The 18,269-nt window shown below is 37.0% G+C and overlaps 1 protein-coding gene across 5 annotated transcripts in view; it reads left to right on the forward strand.

Moving 5' to 3' along the window:
* The window catches only part of epb41l4a.S (erythrocyte membrane protein band 4.1 like 4A S homeolog), a 112,524-nt gene that overhangs the window by 57,880 nt on the left and 36,375 nt on the right, over window positions 1–18,269 (forward strand). For all 5 annotated transcript variants that reach the window (XM_018235838.2, XM_018235848.2, XM_018235856.2 and 2 more), the window contains 3 exon segments: window positions 2,760–2,847; window positions 6,926–7,014; window positions 9,309–9,372. In XM_018235838.2, coding sequence (XP_018091327.1) covers window positions 2,760–2,847; window positions 6,926–7,014; window positions 9,309–9,372 — 241 coding nt within the window.

Raw genomic sequence — 18,269 nt, forward strand, 5'->3', positions numbered from 1 at the left:
TGTGCAGTGAAACTAACTCAATAGATGGCAAAGAAAGATTAAAAAATAGGGAGCTGTTGTAGACAAATATGAAAGCTTAGGTCATCATGTAAAGATAACAAGATCAAGGGATACTACTGCACTATTCTGTGAATGTGGGTGTGGCACCTTTCATTTAGAAACCCTTTTATTAATATTATTATTATTGTTATTCATAATGGTCCAACATGTTCTGCAGTGTTTTACAGATATTATACATAATTCACATCAGTCTCTGCACCAATTGACCTTACAATCTAAGGTCCCTATCACATTCACACTCACTTCTTGGTGGTACCCAGAGTAAACCCAAGCAAGCACCAGGAAAAAAATATAAACTCCTTGCAAAACTTGGCAAAACTCTTCGCCAAGTGACTTGGCTGGATCAAACATGGGACCGCAGGCCTAGACTGGCAATCTGTGGGTTCTAGCAAATGCCAGAGGGGCTGCTCTTAGATGCCAACATAGACAGTTACTTTTTAGTGGGACTGGTGGGGGGCTGTTGGGCCTCTCTGCACTTGAAATGGACCCAGAAATTGATAGCCGCTGGTAGAAATAGCCCAAATAAAATGACGCACATACCTCGTACTCATAATTTTCTTCAGAAGAAAACTTGAATTGCACCGGATTAGGTGAATTTCAAGTTAACAGCGCATAGTCCCAGTAAATATTACCTTTAATCAGGTATATACGTTTATGTAATGATAAATTGCTTGCAATTAAAAATTACTCCTCAGGAAGATTTGACATTTTGAAGAAAATTGATCAATCTGGTGAACTCTCTTCTTGTTTAGCCTGTTTCCTCATATCACACATATAAATGCTTGAGGGCCCATAATACATTCTTCAGCAGCAGTTCCCACACTTCAACTAACCATGGAACAAAGACGCAGGGGCCTATGGAAGATATACACATAGTTCATGCATATACAGTATTTATAACTGACTTTCCTTTAGTATGTGTACAAAAAATTGACATTTAAAAAAAAAGAATTAATCATGAATAGCTTGTTCATTTCACTTCCTTGCCAACTAGGTTACAGCTTTTTATGTAGACTATCCTGATTCAGATGATTCCCAAAGGGCTTGGACCTCTTGAATCACAACTCTTTGTTGCATATGTGCCTTATAAACTAAGTGATTTACTCTGCACTAAGATCAACAGTGCTAACCTTATTAAGTATTTAGAATTGAAATCATATAAGTTAAGTTTGTTTGTAAAGAGTGGTCATACATTTCAAGGTTGCATTTGAGTTATTAGAATGAAATATTAACCCATTAACCCATAATTGGGACATTGCTAATTTATTAGAGGACAATATGGTAGTGAAAGAGCTCATCGCTAATGAAGTTTAGCGCCCTTTCGCCAGGCGAATTTTCGCTCAGGTGGACGATTGTTACTCCGCAAATTCATCCGTATGAATTTTCAACTACGTTACCCTTTTCACTAGAGTCTGCTTTGCTAGGTTATACCTGTCAAACTGATATGATGAAGCTACATCAGTGACATTATATCCTATATGCCGAAAAGTCATAAAAAAAGAGAAAACGCTGGCATCTTTTCACATGTTATGTTTAAAAGTTGTAAAATTGTATATATTTTAAAAGTTCTTAAATATATATATATATATATATATATATATATATATATATATATATATATATATATATATATATATATATATATATATATATATATATATATATATATATATATATATATTAGGGATGCACCGAATTTTGGATTTAGCCGGACCCCTGAATCCTTCGCGACAGTTTCGCCCGAGTACCAAATCTGAATCCTAATCTGCATATGCAAATTAGGGATGGGAAGGGAAAACATTTTTTACTTCCTTATTTTGTGACAAAAAGTCATGTGATTTCCCACTATTTTGGATTTGGCCGGATCTCCTATGCATATGCAAATTAGGATTCAGATTCGGTTCGGACCGGGCAGAATGATTCGGCCGAATATGAATCCTGATGAATAAATCTGAATCCTGGCCGAATCCCAAACCGAATCCTGGATTCGATGCATTCCTAATATATGTATATTTTTAAAATCTTTTTAACCATTTGAAGGTCATGCCACATTTGTTTTAGGATGGGCTTAGGTCTAGGACAATAGAGGATCTCTTTTGGCTTCATTTTGCTTCCTTGGACATTTTTAATAATAAGTGGCCACTTTAACCATTTGCACCAACATCTCTAATAAAGACGTATATATGACCTATTTCTACCCGCCATATTCAAATTGACCTAATCCCAAATTTCACTAGGAAGAAAGTAACGCTATCGAAAGTTTGATTTGAAATGCTTGTGCTGACGAATTTTCGCTGGTCAAACTTTAGTAAAGCCCTTTAGTGATGGGCGAATTTGGGGGAAAAATTCGCGAAAATGTGCCGGAGTCCAAAAAAAACTGACGCCGCTGGCGAATCGTGGGAATTTGTGCCTGGGGAATAAATTCGGCCATCACTAAAGCCCTTTAGTCATTTTCCCTCCGGAATTCAGCTAATGCCTTACATGGACTGAGATTTCAAAATAGGCCCTGAAAATTCAAGTGCCCATATGCCCAAACACAGGTATTTAGCTTCCTCTAGCTAAAATACATAGGAAATACACCTTGTATGCTGTAACCTTAATATGAATAGACATCAATGGTAAGTAACCAAATTGTAAACACTGTCAAATTCTATTTACTATGATGATCATTACAGTCTGATTGTTCTTTGTTCTTTCAGGGGGCAGGTGCCTGCTGTAGCTGAGTCAAATTATTTAGGAGTTGTCAAATCCCTTGAAATGTATGGAGTGGATCTTCATCCTGTTTATGTAAGTCTTGCACGAAACAAAATAGAGAAAATCATGGAATGATATAGAAAATATTCAGATTGTGAATTAGAAAATATTTCTTATTGTTGCTGGAATTCATTTCATGTGTAATAAATGCACCTTTTCAAACTGGCTGAAGAAAAGCATAAATAACTGTTTTCTTTTCCTTTCCTATCCATTAGGCTTCTCGATTAGATAATTTTTACATAAATGCACCCTTTCTGCTTGTAGGTACAGAACATTCTGTTTACTAATTTGAAAAACTGAAATATATTGACAAATCGGCATAAAAACAACAAACTTTGCACTTAAAATGTACATACATTATGCATAACCACTTTGGGCCTAGAGTATATCTCCAGTGTAGTAGACCTGGCTGTACATTGTTACAAGATTTTTGGCAAAATCCTGTTAGGTTTATTTAATGTTTATATGATTTTTAGCAGACGTAAGTTCTAGTGGCCGAATTTACAGAAAGATCCCTTATCCAGAATACCCCAGGTCAGAAGCGTTCCAGTTAAATCCTCTGCTAAATGAACAAAACTAGAAGGCACACTAAAAGTTGTAAGTACTACAACAGCCAGTTCTTCTAGGTGGCTAGTAGAAAGCAGAACATTTAAGTATTAAAAGGGCCCCTTATTCACCTGTATTTAACATGTTGAGTGCATAGAGCTTGTGTTGGACATGCTCTCTGTATATCGTTTTAATTAAAAAATGTATAGCTCCTTGCATTTAACAGGCAGCACTTAGTGGAAGGCATTATCTTATTTTCCCTTTTAAACTAATACTTACAATACCAGGGGAAGTTTTAAGAGCTAAAAACAGAGGATAAACATCTGCAATGGGAGAAAGTGTTTAAGCAGAGAGCAAATGCACAGCCTAGGGTCATTGTGACTGCTTAAAATTAATCTGCTTTAACCCACTAGCACTTTAAATGGGATGATTAATTAACCTGCACAACCCGCAGATGACAACTTGCTGTCAGCTCAAAGTAACTGCAGGTTTCATTGTTTTCTTGAGTAGTCTACAAAGTGTTGTACACAATTAGCATGTTTTATTTTTGACCAGGTACAAGCAACTACAAATTGTTGAATATTTTAGCCCTGGAGGACACAGCATTCCATCCAAGTTCACACTCTGGTGCGGTCAGGGAACAGTTAAATATTGTACAACCTTATCTGCCCAGACATGACCCAAAAGCAGAGGATATACTGCAAATTAGCCTTCATTGAAGCAGCCAGCAGACATAGGGGCAGATTTATCAAGGGTCGAGGTGAATTTTCGAATTGAAATCTTCGAATTTCAAGCTATTTTTTGTGCACTTCGACTAGGGAATAGTCCCAATTCGATTCGAATTTGAAAAAAATTTAAAAATTTGAATATCGAAATTTATCATGTACTGTCTCCTATTTGGGAAAAACATAGATTCAAATTCGATCGAATGCACTATTACTTTGATTCGTCCGATTCTAATTCGTCCGAATACGGACCTATTCAATCGAAAACTGACCTATTTGGCCAAAAAAAACTTCGACTAAATTTCGGTTGGTCTTTTTGAAATCAAATTTCAAAGTTTTTCAAATTCGAAATTCGACCCTTGATAAATATGCCCCTTAGTCTCACCATTGAGTTGTTGATGTGTGGAAATAACTCTTTTTCTGGACTGTAACACACTCAACTGCTATGAACATGCTGGCACCAAACCCCTACTCATAGGGCAGATCAGACACAAACTCGAGCTAAACAAGAGCATTTGCTAATAGTTATGGTATAAACCTGGGAAAAGAATAGCACAACCCATTTATCAGTTCATTAATACAAATAAATAGATTCTCATATATGCCATGAGCTGCCACTTTACATACTGGCCTTCCCATATATCCAGTCATATGTCATAATGCAGTTCCAGTTCTGTTGTAAAACAAAATATATATGCTACAGTTTTTTTTTTGTAATGATTAACACATATTTTACATTTACTGACCTTTTATCTTTTTGAGTTGCTAATATAGTCAGATGGTAAATTGCACAAGTACATTTATCCATTATAACCAAACCCGTTAGCCAGATGAGTACGGTAAGCAGGGCACTAATGCATCAGAGCTAGTGGTTTCTCCTGCAGCCCCAGCATCATAAGATGAGAGATCAGTGCATTTGCTGTATACATTATATTTGAGAAGAATGTTAGAAATGGTTAGCAAAACAATTAGTTTCATTATAATTTCCAATATTGACTAGGCCCTCTGAGTTTAGAAGGACTTGGGTTAAGAATAAACATTCCACATTTAAAGCATTATTGCATTTGAATGTACTGTATGTTCTTTTTTCAAAAAAAATATTTTCTTCCTATGGATAATTCTGTAAAGACTTTTATGGTGTTCTTTGCTCACACACAAACCAAGGGCACACATACATTATAGGTTACATACTCCCTTGCTCTGCTTTCATTGAATTTATTGTACAGCGGAGGGCTTTTTAGCCTGTTTAGCCCTACTCTCCCTCACCTCTCTGGTCCTTTTGTTTTGTTTATAGTACCAGTTAAAAGCTTAATTTGGAGCAACGATTATTCTGGTCTCTTGTAAATTATTAACAGCTGGAAGAAGAGCACCACTGAGAAATGCATTTCATTTATACTAAACATCAAATCATTAAGGCATTTAATTCCCTTTGATGTCAAGTCTTCACACTCCTAGTGAGATACTCCTAGTCATGTCATTGCTTGGACAAGGACTCTTATTATCCAGTATGGTAGCATATTTTAGGAAGTGAATAGTATGAATATGCTGGTTATGTTGATTTCCTACTAAAGCCTGATTCTCCTTGGACAACAATGGCAACATCTCCATTAAGTAGTCATATTTATACACAAACACACACACACTTATATATACACACATACATATTTACTCACACATATTGCTATAAGGTAAATTTGTTTCAGATTTACTTTAGCTGAGGCAACCACTCATGTATTATTTAATCTAGGTACTAATTCAGGCATTTTTCATTTATTATATAACGGTAAAGGAGTACAATAAATCCTACTAGCTATACTATCCCTGTGGGCCTTTATATGGTAGGTATTTATTGTTATTATTGGCTATTGCCATTATATATATATATCCATTATTATCCATTATTCGTGCTTAGATTTGTGCTTGAAATTATATTTTTTTATTATTTGATGCTTTATTAACTTATTCACGTGAGCACATCACAGTGTATTGACTTTTCACATGAACATTATATTGAGACCAAGGTGCACTTTATAATAAAAAAATAAAAAAAAAAAGCTTCTAAAATGAATCTTCCTGGTATTATATTAAAGATATAGAGGTGTCAGTGATGTAAATATTTTCATTTCATTACTTTAATCCTAGGAATTGTGTTATAATACCACTGTTTCTACTTCATTATATAATTCACTTTGTAACTGATCTTGTATGTTGTGGAAAGAATATTCTCCAGACTAAGAACCCTGCCAATCTTCACTTGCTGGCTGGTCTCCTGCATCTGACCTTATTGAGCACTAGCACAGGCACAGCTGGCAAAATATAATACCCAGTAAGAAAATGACCTTCACTTGACCACTGACATGCTATAAGATCACTGGGCATATGGAAGTTCACAAGGAAGTAACATTTACAGTAGTTCATAATTCGGACAGCTTGCACATTTAGTTTTCCTTTATTTGGCAGTATTTCTCATTGTCTAACACCTCCTTGATTTAGTACATATATACATTTTAAACAAGTTAAGGCCTGGCATATAGTGATGGGCGAATTTATTCACCACCCGGGAATTCGCTGCGAATTCCCGCGATTTGCCGCCGGTAAATAAATTTGTGAAACAGTCGCGAATCTGTTGCGAAAAGCCAATTTTTCACAGTTTAACGAATTTCGCGGGAAATTTGTAAATTTTTCGGCGACTCGAAACGCCCAAATTCGCCCATCACTACTGGCATATAAGTGACATCAATGGGGTTATCCTCCATAGGTATTACTATTTATGACTACTACAGCTGGCTCTTTTGCAGCTTAGCTGTTACAGACATTCTAATTTATTCTTCTTTATGCAGGGGGATAACAACTCTGAATACTTTTTAGGCCTGACTCCAGTAGGACTGGCTGTGTACAAGAATAAAAAGCAAGTTGGAAAATATTACTGGTAAGTTACATTTACTAAGCATCCTTAGATAAGGTCATAAACGGTTCTGTGACAGGTGTGACCATATGGAAGACTCCTTTGTGGTTGTTTTTTATGAACAGATTGTAAGCTTTATTCATTATTTTTTTCATAATAAATCCAGTCAAGGTGTGCAGTGCTTCGTCCATTGGACTCTTTACCTGACAAACTGCTATCCCTAACTACATACTTCCAAATAGGCTGGGAATTTCTTTTTCATTCTGTGTATATACAAGAAACTTTATTAGTCACACAACCCACAAACAAAAGAGCACAACTAGAGGTAAAACAATATACTAAGTACTAATACTTAATTATCAGTTCACTTCCTTAGGCTGGCCATACACATGAGGATTAGAATCCTCTTGTTTCTCAAGGTCAACAAATGAGTGGAACTTCGCCCAGTTTGGCCATCTACATGCTACGTTAAGGGCTAGTCCACACGAGGAGATTCGGGGAGATTTTATCGCCTGGCGACTAATCGCCTCGTCTTTTGAGCGACTATCTCCCAGAACTGCCTCAGCGTTTTTCCCCATAGGCTACAATTAAAAGTCACCTGTGCTAATGCACATGCGGCGATGTGTTTTCTATTAGGATGTTAAAGGCTGCAGGTTGTCAATTGTCTGGCCCTAAAGTGTTTGAATGTAAATTATTTATATCACAGCATCCACAGCAGAGGCTGATAGTCACAACTTTCACCTCTTCAGTTCTGCTGATATTCTGTAGAATACAAAGAAATTGTCACAGCTACTTGCATTTTTATTCAGCAACAAGTAGTGAACAATAACAATCAACAGAGAACTTTATAGGAAACATCTAATTGGTTATTATATAACCCCCTAATCTACTGTAGTTTGTAACAAGATTTTACTTCTTTTCAGACCAATGTAAAACTTACACGCAGAAGGCTAATTGCACAGGGGTTTATTGTCTTCCTAAAATTAAGACAATTTAACTTTTACAGTATGTTTTGTTACACATGGGATGAAAATGCTAGAAATAAATATAGAAAGATAAATCACCATACCAATATAATTTAAGAACAGGTTTGTCCAATTATAGTGTACCAAAGAATAGTGGTATAACCAGTGAATTCAAGTAGCAGATATGAAATCTACAGACTGATTTGATATTTGTGTTTTTCACCTTTTATCTTATATTTGGCCAAGGAAATACAATCTTCATTATCAAGAACGTATGTTAATAATCTACTGTAGGATCTGGCCAATCCTTCCTTATACATGATGCCACAAAAAGAATTGCTTCTCTCAATCACACGTGATAAAAGACACAGTAGGAAGATAGTCCCGGCCCCATAGAGATTACAGTCTAAGTGAGTGTATAACACACTGGCACAAATAGGGAAAAGTACAGGCTTGGGCATTGGCCTTTAATTTCCAGGCATGGGCAGGTATGTTCTAATGCTTCAAAAGGTAGGATCTGAGGTTTTTTTCTGGAAGATTTCAAATAGATAGATTTGAGCTTTATACAGTATACATTATAATATAATATATATTTATATATGATGTATATTATTATATATATATACGTGCTATTGTTTATTATACACAACGCTGAATATAGTTCAATTGCTGCCCCACCTATGTGCAAACTGCCTTTTGCACGTGACACTACAGCTGGCCATAGACGCAAAGATCTGATCGTACAAATCAAGGATTCGTACGATTTTCGGACTGTGTGTGGAGAGTCCCAACATTTTCCGTCCGGCGGAGATCGTCGTTTGGTCGATAATATCTCTGCATGTATTGCCGATCGTACGATTTTCAGAGGGAGACTGTCACCAGCTTTTGTCGGACATAACTATCGTACGATTGCTGTCAGGGGCAGAACTTCGGCTGATCTGTTCTTTTGTACTTTATTTGATCGGAATAGTTAGTGGTAGGTCGGGAGATGGGAAAGTCCAATCGTATGATGATTCGTACAATGGGATCTTTGCGTCTATGGCCAGCTTTAGGGAACAGAGCAGTACCCCCTCTCTCCTTTAGCTCAAGTTTCAAGAGTTATGTTTCTATATATAAGCATCCAAGGGTCCCTACCTAAAGTGCTGCTCTAGCCATGGGCCTAAATACAAATATCGCCTTGATTGTACAGTATAGTATGTAGGTGCATCACAATGCATTCCTTTTTTGCATCATAACATTTGGATTTATAAATTGTACTGTTGTGTCTTTAGATATAACAGCCATTGTAAATTATTGGATTTTTCTTGTTCACCCCTTTATGTAATTTCTTGTACTGTGATGATATATTTACAGGCCAAAAATTACAAAGATACATTTCAAAGAGACACAGTTTGAAGTACAAGTCCTCGGAAAAGATGTAAGTTCTCTATGATTTTATTGCAAAATAAAATGTAAAACCTTATCAAGTCCCATGAATAAGAATCGGTAGCAGTGGAAATTGTTAATTGTGCTATGAATTCTAAATGACTACTTCACAGGTTCTTTTGCCAGTACAGCTGAACTACATTACCTATAGTTGCCTGTGCCTGGATAAGTTCTGCATATTAAAGACATTCTGTTATCGTGCTCAAAATGAATTGCTTGGCATTGATCTTTTGTCTTTTATCTGTCTCTATTGGCTAACCATAAAATGACTTTGTAAGCTTTCTGAGCACCAAGGCCCCTTCGTCAGGCAAAATACAAATGAAAGCTAGAAAGGTGCATCATACATATATACTGTTAGATCATTAAAAAAGTGTTTGTGGGCACTAAGTTAGAAAGTTACAGATAGAGATTACTTATAGACATAATAAAGTAATTGGGATGGATTGAAAATTGTCCAGTAGTGTGGATTTAGTCAGGTCACATATAGGGTTGCCACCTTTACTTAAAAATAATACCGGCCAGTAGGGGGCGGGCAAAGGGGCGGTCCGTGTCACAAAAGGGGCGGAGCTACGTGGTGTGCTGCAAAAGGGGCGGAGCAACATCACAGAGACGTCCATGGCGCTGGAAAAAGGTAAGTTCTTTGCGAATTGGGGGCAGGCCAGGGGCTTTTTTTAAAGGGTATTACAAATTAACGGCAATTGCATTGCCGGTAAATTTGTAATACCGGCCCCGGCCTTGGCAGGTGTTTTACCGCCCAGACCGGTAAAATACCGCCTGGGTGGCAACTCTAGTCACATAGTATGACATGAAACCTGACCCCAAATTAAAGCCCTGTCTTAATCTTAATGTGTTATTACTGTAACTCCATACATTTGAAACAGAGAACCTAACCGGGTTAGGGTGAGATGGGCTTAAAGGAGCCCGTCTCACAAGACATGCAGCCTATTACCTTCTGAAAACAGAAGGTATTTACTTATCTCATGCCATATGCTTAGCATTGCCTTACATTTTAATTCATAGATCTTTCGTTTTCATTCATTTTTAAAGCTCCTTTTAGAATTAAGACCTTCATGCCCCAAAGCCTGTGATTTTGATTGTAGAAGTGTTGCCCCACTGGTGCATCAAATGCCTTGGTCTTGATCTTATGTCGGTATTGGTTCATCATATTTTCAAGTGGACTGAACTGAACGAGAAAGACAGATCTATGAATTTAAATGTATTCACACTCCCTCACTGTACTCACGATGTTCATGTGACACTCCAGCAGCTGTTTGGGGGCTGTTGCATTTCTCTATGCCATTGTGTGGATCCCAAGTAAACCCATAAATGCAATGATAACAATATTCATGTACTTAAGAATTTACAATGCAAGTGCATTAAAACATATTAATATGTACAAAAAAAGCTACATTCAATATGTATATGATATATAGTATAATCCAGAAAGTCATTGTCCATAAAAAATCTTAGTTCTAAAAAAATATATATAAAAACGAATAAAAGTTAGGTAAAAAATGTGTTTTAGCATTATGATCAACAGGCTGCAGAGCGTTCAGTTTAAAAAATACAGTGTGTTTCACAGGGTCTCAATGTTTTAAAATTCTCCCCTCCTTGGATGCCAGGACAAGCATACTGTATACACAGTGGCAAATTAATATTGGGGCCCCACTGTCAGATTCAGTGTTGGCATTTGATGTAAAACAGTTGGGGGACTGCAGCAGGTATATTTGATGTAATGTACACTAAAACAATGTACATGGGCAACAACAAGCATCTTAAAGGGATACTGTCATGGGAAAAAAAGTTTTTTTTTTTACAAAACGCATCAGTTAATAGCAGTGCCGGGCCAAGTCGGCCAGGCGCCCCAGGCAACCTGGCCGACTACATCGCCCCCCTGCTGTATTGAAGAGCGCATGCGCCGATGACGCGCGAACGTGCACAGAGGACGCGCACATGTGCAGAGGACGCGGACACTCGGAAAAAGAGAAAAACTGCTGCCACAGCTTCTGGAACTAGGGGTAGGCTTCGGAAGAGGTAAGTGCCTGGCGCCCTTCCACCTTTGCGCCCTAGGCACGTGCCTCTTCTGCCTACCCCTAGTTCCGGCCCTGGTTAATAGTGCTGCTCCAGTAGAATTCTGCATTGAAATCCATTTCTCAAAAAAGCAAACCCAATTTTTTTATAATTAATTTTGAAATCTGACATGGGGCTAGACATATTGTCAGTTTCCCAGCTGCCCCCAATCATGTAACTTGTGCTCTGATAAACTTCAGTCACACTGTACTGCAAGTTTTAGTGAAATCACCCCCTCCCTCCCCCCAACAACAACAGAACAATGGGAAGTTAACCAGATAGACGCTCCCTAACACAAGATAACAGTTGCCTGGTAGATCTAAGAACAGCACTAAATAGTGAAATCCAGGTCCCACTGCAACACATTCAGTTACATTGAGTAGGAGAAACAACAGCCTGCCAGAAAGCAGTTCTATCCTAAAGTGCTGGCTCTTTCTGAAAGCACATGACCAGGCACAATGCCCTGAGATGGCTGCCTACACACCAATGTTACAACTAAGGAATTCAATTGAATGACATTTTATATTGTAGAGTGAATTTTTGTAGTGTAAACAGTGTAATTTAGAAATAAAAACTACATCATAAAAACCATGACAGAATCCCTTTAAGAATTTTAGAGATCATGGAGGAATGTAATAAAAGCTGTTAATGGTAAAAATAGTCGCAATGCGAACATGTATTCCTTTGTGCGAACAGATTTCCTTAGTGTGAATTTAATATAGCATTTGCAAACCCAGAAATGTTTCTTTGCAAATTTTATTACAAATCCCCCCTAAGGCTGGGACCAGCCGCAGGCCGAGAATCTGCCCCTGGCTGCTGCTGTCCTGCTGCTGTGCCTGCTCCCGGAAGCATTGTGTCTTCTTGGGTGCAGACAGACAGACACCGGATGTGAAATGCAAACTCTTGTGCGTTTCACCACATTTCAAAATCCGCACATCTGGCCTCTGGTTTAGTGGTCTACTTTTCAGTTCCACATATATAATATGTGCATATGCAAGTAGCTACACAGGCATTGGCTGGCAGATGATGATTGGCAAATGATAGAGCTGCCTAATAGGAGTCCTTATAACAACTCCAGAAAACATGAAATGATTTCAAGAGGTTTGAAATCAGCGGCAGCAGCAAATCTTGAGCTATTACTACAAAAACAACAAAACTGTTAATGCTTTAATTTATTATATTTGGCAAAAAAAACAGCTAAAAACAAAATAATTCATTTCTAATCCCACTGTCTTCCTATTTAGCTGCCTGCCTGTGCACATCTTCCTGAGAGTATGGTATTTGCCAGGGAGAGGGCTTCACCCAGCAAGCAGAAGAAAATGTAAATTTACAAGATAAAATGCAAAATGACTTACATTTTATATAATGTTGCACTAATGGACATCATTGGTTTCAGGCACAAAATCTGTTATAGAGACTTTTTGAAATCTCAGAGCAGTTTACCATTAACTGCAAAATACACACACATGTGCCAAGCACGTATCCCTCCCTAATTCTTTGTTACATACCTCAATGTGACTCTCCTATTTGCTCTTCATTCCAAGCAGCCTGCTGCGTTCTTTTAACTGTGTAAGGAAATGTACAACCTAATCCTCAGATAAACACAACTGAACTCTGGTCAGAAACTGTGAGAAATATTTTAGAGATAAAGTATAGGAGTATGACCTGCTCCCACAAAAATGTTAGGGGGGGAAACACCGGGCACTGCAGAACAAAAGCTCAGAGCAGTATTTGGAGATAAACATGAGCTACAATAATGTACTAACCCACAGCAGCTCATGTTCTCATTCTGTGTGTTCACCTTTGTTATTCCTCTTGGTTAAATTTCAGTGACCTGCAGGGTGATCATTCTTTGTAGTCAGTAAATAAGAAAAAATAGTCTCGCTGCTCTGGGCTGATATTCAATGCCTCTATCAAAATGTACTATATGAATCCAACAAGCTACTGAACGAGTCTGTGTTGCAGGCTGAATATAAGTATCTGTGAGGTCTATATTACACTTGAACAATCAGTAACCTCCATAGGCGAAAATGATTTATTTATGTTGACATACTAATTATTTCCCTCTAGTCATTTTAAGATTGTTTGCATTCAGGGATGGCCTTGAGGTAAATCATAGCCTTTGTACAACAGTGCAATGGGAACCTCAGTGTTACTGTGCCTCCTGGATCTAACAACTGCAGGAAACAAAGGCCAAAGTATTTTCTTAGGGGCTGCTATTCATTTTATTTACATTTCTAATCATGTCTGTTTATTATTTATAAATGGCAGTCTCCATTCTGGTGCAACCTTGTACACAGTGACCTGTCGTGCTACACAATACAAAGACGTCCCTCTTTGCATTGATGTCGGTATTCATGGAGAGCCCAAAATTTTAATAAAATGACATTTAAATTAAAATATATACATTCTGTATAATATGTTATTGTATTAATCTTCTTATTCTGCATACTATTTGTTATCATATTGATTTTTATGGTTTATTGTGAAAACCAAAAAAATATTTCAAACATAAATTAAAATATTGTGCTTTTTCTAACTTGAATTTATAAGAGAAGTTACATTTAAATTGGCTTTTAGGGGGCTATTTAATAAAGCTACATTTTTCTCCCATTATTGTAATAATACAAATTAGACCAGGGTTCGGTTTGGGATTCGGCCAGGATTCTGCCTTTTTCAGCAGGATTCAGATTCGGCCGAATCCTTCTGCCCAGCCGAATCGAATCCGAATCCTAATTTACATATGTAAATTAGGGACGGGGAGGGAAATCGCGTGACTTTTTGTCAGAAAACAAGGCAGTAAAGTATGTTTTCCCCTTCCAACCCCTAATTTGCATATTCAAATTAGGGTTCGGATTCGGTTCGGTATTCGGCCGAATCTTTCGCAAAGGATTCGGGGGTTCGGCCGAATCCAAAACAGTGGATTCGGTGCATCCCTAGACTAAACTCCCATCCACAATCTGGCTGAATTTACTAACAATTCCGATCAAAAATTGTCCGTGTGGGAAAAGTCGCAACAAAATCATGCGACAATTTTAATCATGCTAGTTTTTCAAACTGTCATCTGAAAAACTCTAATAATTTGGAATATCGAACAAAAATTTTTTTTTATCTGAATACCCAAACGAAAGCCAGCATCAAACCGCCCGAAACTTTATACACTCATGAAGGCAAAAAGCATTCTCCAGTTGTTAAATAGAATATCTGCCAGGTTAGCTGGAGTATTTGACAGGTTAGCTGGAGTATTTTCGGAATAGACGTTTTAGCAGTTTTGGAGCATAATAAATCTCTAAAAAATGTTCAATGTTTGCCCGTCCTCTTTTTCCCCTTTAAAAACTCAACCAGAAAAATTTAATGTTTAATATATAGGCCCCTAAATGTATTATTGAGTCTTTGTTTATAATTTGACATAGATTTTTATTTATAAGCCTTTCTATTCTACTTCTTTCCATCTACAGTACCCTTAAACTAACTGACCCAGGGGCTTTAATTTTATCGGTATTCTTACTTAGTTATTCTTACACAGTTAATGCATTTTTTTCTTTACTTGTACTTCAGTTTAGCTTGAAAGGCTGACATAGAGCTCACAAACCCCATAAGGTGTTGTCTCATTGACCATAATGAAAAATACATGATTTTTTACTTATCTACTCTTTGGAGAGATTTAGTGCATTTTCTTTTTAATATATATATGAAAATATAGTAATACGAACCTTGTAAGTTGTTCATTCTCAAATATATGAGAAGCATGATGGTCCAACTTCCTTTTTCTTTAATATAGCATTATTATAGTGATTACATATTGTCTTTCAGAGGAAATTAAAATGAAGCCCTGGAAGGTTTTCTGCATTTATTTAATCTTCTGCCAACAGCACTGAATGATCTATAGCTTGCTTTTCATGTGCAGGTAGAAAGGGTAACAGATTGCACATTAGAAGCATGTAAGTGTGTATCATTAAGGCGAGAGCCTTAGCAACTCACCAGAATAGAAGTGTTAAAATGCACCTATAGGGTTGTGCTTTGTGTTGTGGCTTGGGCTATGGTGCAGTGGATGGAAAACATGATTGTGCTGAACTTTCCAGACACAAGCATGATTATGTGGACCCTTCTTAATATAGTCATCTTTTTTTCCCTGTACTAGAAGCCAAGACCAGACGAAGAAAAAACAACACTAACTTTCTGTTTAGAGTAAAGATTGGTGTAGTGCCGTTGACATGGATAGACATATACTTGTACAAGAAAGAACAATAGTTACAAATCTTTTTTTTGTAGTTTGAGTTCAGTATGGCAATTACTGCTTGTCCTGAATTATAACCTGTATTGGTTTGTATCTTGTCAGTAATATAATATTAAATTAAGAGAAACAAGCCATGATGCAGTTTTTAAAGGGATTTTGCAGAGTTGTTCAGGCTGTAATTCCTGTAGTCATTATTGTAACTAGATAGAACTCAGAATGCCCCCTGCTTTATTGAGTCACTGATGATTAATTGCTTACATTTTTCATGTAACAAGAGCTTTGTTTTTTTAATAGGCTTTGCAGCTTTGTATAGATATAGTAGTAATGGGTGCTGTTGCAACTGGCAGTTACATTAATTGAAATAATTCCTACAAGTGTATGCTGTGTTTAATGAGCACACTGTTACTGTATATACCATCAGAGCTAATGAGAAACTGCATGATTAATATGCTTAGTTGTTTACAAGATACAGAGTTATCCTGCTTCTTCTTTTGTGCATCATTAAGCAATTGTGCTTGTCACACAGCCAAAGCTTCTAGTTTTCAGTCTGGCTCTATTGTATGGAAGAGGATGGCTGCACCAGATTTAAATGGTTTATGCTGGCTGCGAAGACATAGAAGGAGCCAAGACATGTGGTACTAATATATCAACAGCATTTCCAATCTTATTTAGAACATTATGTGATTATCGTCATCACACATTTAGCTTTACATCATCTGTTTCATTTTATATGTGTTTATAAAAAATCTAGATGTAATAGCATACTAGCATATTACATAACTTAAGACATTAAGTGCCTGAGAAAAGACGTTTAAGACCAACACAGACAGATACCATGCAGCAGAGTATGGTCTTGGAATGTTTGGATAACATTTTTGGGAAATAATAGCGCAGAGAGGGTTGTCAGGCATAAATACTGTCAATAATACTGTGAAACTCATTTGCAAAATGGGAATGTGCCAGTATCACTTTGAGATGTCAAGCTCTAGCAACCTCAATTCAACAATTAAAAGCTTGAGTGTACTTGCAGAAATTCTCATCTGTGTCAATGGGGAGCTAGTCCTTGTTTTGTTTGGTGCTCAGTAATGATTAAAATGCCTTATGGGTAACAGAGCATGAAGGAATATGCCATGTACGTATGGTGATACAAGTAAAAAGATGTGTTGGTGGAGGTGTAAAGGAGTGAGACTTTGAAAGCCATTTACTTATTTTTTCCTGGTATTTACAGTTGTGTTCAGAATAATAGCAGTTTGAAAAATACCTAAAATCCTTATAATAGCTTTTATTTCCATACCTGCAAATGCATTGGGAACACTGCACATGTTATTCCAAATCAAGACATGAAGAAAAAATTATCAAATTTGTGTTATTCCTTTACAAAAAGTGAAGAAAGAGGAATATTAGGCTGTTAAAAATATAGTAGTGTCTGCATTCTTCTTTACAAACCCAAACATTCACTGTATAAACTGAAAAATGCTTTAAGATCTTGCCTTTCTTTGAATCACTGAACTGATATTTAGTTGTATAATCAGTGTTTCTGAGAACTGCTGCACATTTGTGTTGCATGCGTTTCCTCTTCGACATAAGGCAACATGACCTCTTCAAGTATTTTGATGTATTGAAACTGATCCATGATCCCTGGTGTGAGATAAATAGTCCCAACACCATAGTATGAGAAACATCCCCATATCATGATGCTTGTGCCACTATGTTTCACTGTCTTTACAGTGTACTGTGGCTTGAATTCAGTGTTTGGGATTTGTTGGCCCCTCAACCCTAGAAGAACAATCTTTTTTTCATCATCCACAAAATGTTACACCATTTCTCTTTAGGCCAGTCAGTGTTTTCTTTGGCAAATTGTAACCTTTTCAGCACATGTCTTATTTCAGCAATGGGACTTTCGGGGGCTTCTTGCCAATAGTTTGGCTTCACATAGGCATCTTCTAATTGTAACAGGACTCACAGGTAACTTTAGACCTTCTTTGATCTTCCTGGAGCTGATCATTGACTGTGTCTTTGCCATTTTGATTATTCTTCTATCCATTCAAATGGTAGTTTTTGTTTTCTTCCACGTCTTTCAGATTTTGGTTGCCATTTTAAAGAATTTGAGATCATTTTAGCTGAGCATTTTCTGCACTTCTTTATGTTTTCCCCTCTCCAGTCAACTTTTTTTTCAAAGTACGCTGTTCTTCTGAACAATGTCTGGAACGACCCATTTTACTCAGAAAGAAATGCACGATAACCAGCATGCAGAACATTTTCTGCCTTCCTTCCATAAATAAGGGCCATAATTGATACTTGTTTTTTCACAGAATGAATGACCCCACTAATTGAACTCCACACTACTATTATTTTGAACAAGCCTCAACGAATGATTCAATTACACAGAATCAGCAGCATGTCATGACTGTTGGGTCTGTTGGTTTTCTATTACTCTACTACACCTACTAGTAAATTATTTGTAATGTAGAAATATAATTTGTACCAAAAACAGGGATTGATCAGGTTAGTGATGTCAGACTGCTATTATTCTGAACAAAACTGGATATTGTGTACAACACATTGTATGCATTTTATTACAG

The sequence above is a fragment of the Xenopus laevis genome, chromosome 1S, assembly GCF_017654675.1.
Source record: "Xenopus laevis strain J_2021 chromosome 1S, Xenopus_laevis_v10.1, whole genome shotgun sequence".
Lineage (NCBI taxonomy): Eukaryota > Metazoa > Chordata > Amphibia > Anura > Pipidae > Xenopus > Xenopus laevis.